The following is a 6,675-nucleotide window of genomic DNA, read 5'->3' as shown; positions in this document are numbered from 1 at the left end:
TACATCTCAGCTGCTGCAGAACCTCCAATACACACCTCAGCTGCTGCAGAACCTCCTAATACACATCTCATCCGCTGCAGAACCTCATAATGCACATCACATCTGCTGCAGAACCTCCTAATAAAGACCCCAGTCACTGCTGAACCTCCTAATACACCTCAGCTGCTGAAGAACCTCATAATAAATACCCCAGCCGCTGCAGAACCTTCTAATACACACCTCAGCTGCTGCAGAACCTCATAATAAATACCCCAGCCGCTGCAGAACCTTCTAATACACACCTCAGCTGCTGCAGAACCTCCAATACACCTCAGCTGCTGCAGAACCTCCAATACACACCTCATCTGCTGCAGAACCTCCAATACACCTCAGCTGCTGCAGAACCTCCTAATACACACCTCAGCTGCTGCAGAACCTCCTAATACACACCTCAGCTGCGGGAGAACCTCCTAATACACACCTCAGCTGCTGCAGAACCTCCTAATACACCTCAGCTGCTGCAAAACCTAATAAACACCTCATCTGCTGCAGAACCTCATAATACATCTCAGCTGCTGCAGAACCTCCTAATACATCTCAGCTGCTTCAGAACCTCCTAATACATCTCAACTGCTTCAGAACCTCCTAATACACACCTCAGCTGCTGGAGAACCTCCTAATACACACCTCAGCTGCTGCAGAACCTCCTAATACACACCTCAGCTGCTGGAGAACCTCCTAATACACACCTCAGCTGCTGGAGAACCTCCTAATACACACCTCAGCTGCTGGAGAACCTCCTAATACACCTCAGCTGCTGGAGAACATCATAATACACACCTCAGCTGCTGGAGAACCTCCTAATACACAGCTCATCCGCTGCAAAACCTCATAATGCACATCACATCTGCTGCAGAACCTCCTAATAAAGACCCCAGTCACTGCTGAACCTCCTAATACACCTCAGCTGCTGAAAAACCTCATAATAAATACCCCAGCCGCTGCAGAACCTTCTAATACACACCTCAGCTGCTGCAGAACCTCATAATACTCACCTGAGTTGTATTGATAAAATTGCTGTCATGGCCTTTATCCCCTCACCTGTGGCTTTGTGGCCCCATATTACATACACAGCCCCCAGACCTCCCTGTGAATTACATACTTTTGAATTAGGGTCAATACACTGATAAGATTTTCTATTTCTGGATAATATCCTGGATTCTTCTGTATATGCCGCCTCCCATTGTAGCAGCCGCCTCTACATTACTGCGCATTTCCAGATTCGGCCACTAGATGGCGAGCGCCGAGCGCAGACAGGAAGTGTCCGCTCGGTCTCCATGGTAACCGCGGCTAAACAGGCTGTGCGGCCTGCGGTACCGGAGCCTGGGGATGGGGAGCCGGAGCCGTGCCTCAGGGAGCCGGAGCCGTGCCTCAGGGAGCCGGAGCCGTGCCTGAGGAGCCGGCATGGAGCAGAGCTTCGTGGAGGCCGCGGCGTCGTCCCTGGTCAGGGAGTTTCTGAGCAGGAAGGTACGGCTGATCTGTAGAGATGACTGCAGCTCCCAGCATCTTCTGAAGCTTTAGCATCTGAGGATATGCTGGGAGTTGTAGTTTTACTCAAACTGGGCATCTGCAGAGCACTGCTCCATATAGATGTATATGTGTATTAGGTGTCACCCTAGAGTGCTAGCTCTTGGGTACCTGTCATGGCCGCCAATGTCGCCAGATCCTCGCAGATCCTCCCGAGGGTCGGCTCCCCCTGCCCCCTCCCGAGAGTCGGCTCCCCCTGCCCCCTCCCGGGGGTCGGCTCCCCCTGCCCCCTCCCGGGGGTCGGCTCCCCCTGCCCCCTCCCGAGGGTCGGCTCCCCCTGCCCCCTCCCGAGGGTCGGCTCCCCCTGCCCCCTCCCGAGGGTCGGCTCCCCCTGCCCCCTCCCGAGGGTCGGCTCCCCCTGCCCCCTCCCGAGGGTCGGCTCCCCCTGCCCCCTCCCGAGGGCCGGCTCCCCCTGCCCCCTCCCGAGGGCCGGCTCCCCCTGCCCCCTCCCGAGGGTCGGCGCCCCCTGCCCCCTCCCGAGGGTCGGCGCCCCCTGCCCCCTCCCGAGGGTCGGCGCCCCCTGCCCCCTCCCGAGGGTCGGCGCCCCCTGCCCCCTCCCGAGGGTCGGCTCCCCCTGCCCCCTCCCGAGGGTCGGCTCCCCCTGCCCCCTCCCGAGGGTCGGCTCCCCCTGCCCCCTCCCGAGGGTCGGCTCCCCCTGCCCCCTCCCGAGGGTCGGCTCCCCCTGCCCCCTCCCGAGGGTCGGCTCCCCCTGCCCCCTCCCGAGGGTCGGCGCCCCCTGCCCCCTCCCGAGGGTCGGCTCCCCCTGCCCCCTCCCGAGGGTCGGCTCCCCCTGCCCCCTCCCGAGGGTCGGCTCCCCCTGCCCCCTCCCGAGGGTCGGCTCCCCCTGCCCCCTCCCGAGGGTCGGCTCCCCCTGCCCCCTCCCGAGGGTCGGCTCCCCCTGCCCCCTCCCGAGGGTCGGCTCCCCCTGCCCCCTCCCGAGGGTCGGCGCCCCCTGCCCCCCCCCGAGGGTCGGCTCCCCCTGCCCCCTCCCGAGGGTCGGCTCCCCCTGCCCCCTCCCGAGGGTCGGCTCCCCCTGCCCCCTCCCGAGGGCCGGCTCCCCCTGCCCCCCCGAAAGTGTCAGCGCCCCCCTGAGTCTTGATGTTTGAGGCGAGTTTGGTTATGACCGGGTCTGATCCACTTTCTTATCATCTCCCCCTAAGGGGTTAAAGAAGACGAGCGCAGCTCTGGAGGTGGAGTTTCCTCGCTCCTCACAAAGCATCAACAATAGGAATGAGCTGAGGAGCGTCCTGCACCTGGAGTCTTTATATAAAGAGAATAAGGTAAGTGATTGGGGGGGCAGAGAGGTCGGTGACCCCTATATAATCCTAGCCATAGAAGCTCTGCTTGTTGTCATTGAATGCAAATATTCTTAGTTACATCCAGAGGCTGAAATCCCATCCAGAGCTAATAATTCTCACAGCTGAGGGTTTGTTACAGTCGGTCTGGACGTTGCTTTGAGGGCCCCGATCTCTCTCATTGTGTCCGCTTTCCCTCCAGGATCTTGGATAGTTCCGAAATTCCGATGATCCGGGGCCTTGCTTTATATTAACCCTTTGTGTTTTGGTCTACGTGTCGGATTATCAGAGTTTGTGGATTATCAGACGCACTCCCACGGACCGGTAAACGACAGGTTAATGAGCTTTCATTTCTCCGCAGTTGGCTGACAGACCCCTGAAGACCCTCCTCGAGCTCATCACAAAGTATTTTCTCGAAAGTTTTGGGAAAAATCAAATGTTGAAAATGACGGGAGACCGAAACACGGAGGCCACGAAGATATTCATCCGAGGAAATCAGCGGAAGGAGCCGGAGGCCTCCCCCCTGGACGTGTACGACCTCTCCGATGAAGACGCCGGCGAGAGCTCCGCCGTGTCCGACTCCAGCGTGACCCACAGGTACAGCCGGCCTCACCTCTACTGACACCTAGTGGCCGCTTCTGGAGTGTGCAAGAGAGGAGCTCGCCATTAATCCCTGTCCAAGTGATATTTCGTTTTTTTACTCCCTGCCTTCCCGGAGCCCTAACTTTTTTATTTTTCCATTCATGTAGCCGGGTGAGGGCTCGTTCCTAAGGGCGCTATTTAATATAGCGTTTGATATAGTGGTAAGCTGGAAAAAAAATTCCAGTGTGGTGGAATTGAAAAAAAAACAAAAAAAAAAACACAATTTTATGGCTTACTCTTTTACGTTCCATATGTGGTAAAACTTACCTGTTCCCTACATTTTGAGGATCGGTATGGTTACAGCAATTCCACATTTTATATAGTTTTTCTTCCTTTTTTTTTATTTTTATATTTAACCGCCTCAGCACCGCCGTACGCAGGATTGCGTCCTGGCGGCGGCCCTGCTCTTCTGGGTGGACGCATATACGCGTCCTCTCGCGAGAGGCGAGATTTCCTGTGAACGCGCTCACACAGGTGCGCGCGCTCACAGGATCGGAAGGTAAGCGAGTGGATCTCCAGCCTGCCAGCGGCGATCGTTCGCTGGCAGGCTGGAGATGCGATTTTTTTTTTTTTTAACCCCTAACAGGTATATTAGACGCTGTTTTGATAACAGCGTCTAATATACCTGCTACCTGGTCCTCTGGTGGTCCCCTTTGTTTGGATCGACCACCAGAGGACACAGGTAGCTCAGTAAAGTAGCACCAAACACCACTACACTACACCCCCCCCCCCCCCCCCGTCACTTATTAACCCCTTATTCACCCCTGATCACCCCATATAGACTCCCTGATCACCCCCCCTGTCATTGATCACCCCCCCTGTCATTGATCACCCCCCTGTCATTGATCACTCCCCTGTAAGGCTCCATTCAGACATTTTTTTGGCCCAAGTTAGCGGAAATTATTTTTCCACATATTCCACTAACTTGTGTCAAAAAATGAAATCTCACATGAACTCACCATACCCCTCACGGAATCCAAATGCGTAAAATTTTTTAGACATTTATATTCCAGACTTCTTCTCACGCTTTAGGGCCCCTAGAATGCCAGGGCAGTATAAATACCCCACATGTGACCCCATTTCGGAAAGAAGACACCCCAAGGTATTCCGTGAGGAGCATATTGAGTCCATGAAAGATTGAAATTTTTGTCCCAAGTTAGCGGAACGGGAGACTTTGTGAGGAAAAAAAATATATCAATTTCCGCTAACTTGTGCCAAAAAAAAAAAATTTCGATGAACTCGCCATGCCCCTTATTGAATACCTTGGGGTGTCGTCTTTCCAAAATGGGGTCACATGTGGGGTATTTATACTGCCCTGGCATTTTAGGGGCCCTAAAGCGTGAGAAGAAGTCTGGGATCCAAATGTCTAAAAATGCCCTCCTAAAAGGAATATGGGCCCCTTTGCGCATCTAGGCTGCAAAAAGTCACACATGTGGTATCGCCGTATTCAGGAGAAGTTGGGGAATGTGTTTTGGGGTGTCATTTTACATATACCCATGCTGGGTGAGAGAAATATCTTGGCAAAAGACAACTTTTCCCATTTCTTTTATACAAAGTTGGCATTTGACCGAGATATTTATCTCACCCAGCATGGGTATATGTAAAATGACACCCCAAAACACATTGCCCAACTTCTCCTGAGTACGGTGATACCACATGTGTGACACTTTTTTGCAGCCTAGGTGGGCAAAGGGGCCCATATTCCAAAGAGCACCTTTCGGATTTCACTGGCCATTTTTTACAGATTTTGATTGCAAACTACTTACCACACATTAGGGCCCCTAAAATGCCAGGGCAGTATAACTACCCCACAAGTGACCCCATTTTAGAAAGAAGAGACCCCAAGGTATTTTGTGATGGGCATGGCGAGTTCATGGCGGTTTTTATTTTTTGTCACAAGTTAGTGGAATATGAGACTTTGTAAGAAAAAATAAATAAATCATAATTTTCCGCTAACTTGTGACAAAAAATAAAAAGTTCTATGAACTCACTATGCCCATCAGCGAATACCTTAGGGTGTCTACTTTCCGAAATGGGGTCATTTGTGGGGTGTTTGTACTGTCTGGGCATTGTAGAACCTCAGGAAACATGACAGGTGCTCAGAAAGTCAGAGCTGCTTCAAAAAGCGGAAATTCACATTTTTGTACCATAGTTTGTAAATGCTATAACTTTTTTATCAAAAACATGTAGAACAATAAATTTAGAGAAAAATTTATATATGGATGTCATTTGTTTGCTAAATTTTACAACTGAAAGTGAAAAATGACATTTTTTTGCAAAAAAATAGTTAAATTTCGATTAATAACAAAAAAAGGAAAAATGTCAGCAGCAATGAAATACCACCAAATGAAAGCTCTATTAGTGAGAAGAAAAGGAGGTAAAATTCATTTGGGTGGTAAGTTGCATGACCGAGCAATAAACCGTGAAAGTAGTGTAGGTCAGAAGTGTAAAAAGTGGTCTGGTCATTAAGGGTGTTTAAGCACTGGGGGCTGAGGTGGTTAAAGTGTGATATTTTTTTTTTTTTTTTTAAGCAGTTTTCCCCTGGGTTTGCTGAATATCTGCTTTGCAGCTCTCTCAGACCTGGTCTTTGGAGACCAGCTGCCAGAGAAAGTAGAGGAGAATCTCCTTCTTAACCGTCTCACCATCACTTAGAAGCAGGACATTACGTAGACGTACCAACCTGTATTTTTGTGAATGAATCACTTGTGCTGAGCTCCAACCTGTGCAGCCTCCATTTGTCTGTGTGTGTCTGTTTCTGCTCAGCTCCCCCCTCTCCATAGACTTGCATTGACATGTGTAATATGATCCATTGAAAAATTTCGATTGAGAAGTTACCCCTATTGGTGTGTGAAGAGAAGCAGGGGATTTTGATTTTTCTTTTTCTTTTCTGGAGTTATATATTAGTGACCTATCCTCAGGTCGCGGTGGTCAGACCCCCTGCACCCCCAAGAGGCCACAGTAAAGGCTGCCGTCTCTTCCTCGGCCTGTGACTTCATGTTCACCATGAAACGGCAGTGCTCACCGAGCTGGATGAGGGAAGGGAGACGGCACACGCTCATGGCGCGTGCCGTCCCTTCATACAGCTGATCGGCTGGGGTGCCGGGTGCCGAACCCCCGCCGATCTGATATTGATGACCTAATCTGAGGATAGGTCATCACTATGTAAATCCCA

General features: G+C 51.8%; 1 protein-coding gene across 1 annotated transcript in view; it reads left to right on the top strand.

Annotated features, from left to right (window-relative positions):
• Nucleotides 1-1,328: 1,328 nt before the first annotated feature.
• The window catches only part of MINDY4 (MINDY lysine 48 deubiquitinase 4), a 77,260-nt gene continuing 71,913 nt past the window's right edge, over nt 1,329-6,675 (top strand). The window contains exons 1-4 of the mRNA XM_040431359.1: nt 1,329-1,380; nt 1,429-1,506; nt 2,727-2,846; nt 3,223-3,458. Coding sequence (XP_040287293.1) covers nt 1,444-1,506; nt 2,727-2,846; nt 3,223-3,458 — 419 coding nt within the window. The 5' untranslated portion in view covers nt 1,329-1,380; nt 1,429-1,443. The remainder of the gene's footprint in view (nt 1,381-1,428; nt 1,507-2,726; nt 2,847-3,222; nt 3,459-6,675) is intronic.

Source organism: Bufo bufo, chromosome 5, assembly GCF_905171765.1.
Source record: "Bufo bufo chromosome 5, aBufBuf1.1, whole genome shotgun sequence".
NCBI lineage: Eukaryota > Metazoa > Chordata > Amphibia > Anura > Bufonidae > Bufo > Bufo bufo.
Note: the sequence above shows the minus strand (reverse complement) of the source record. Positions and strands in the feature narration are given on the sequence as shown.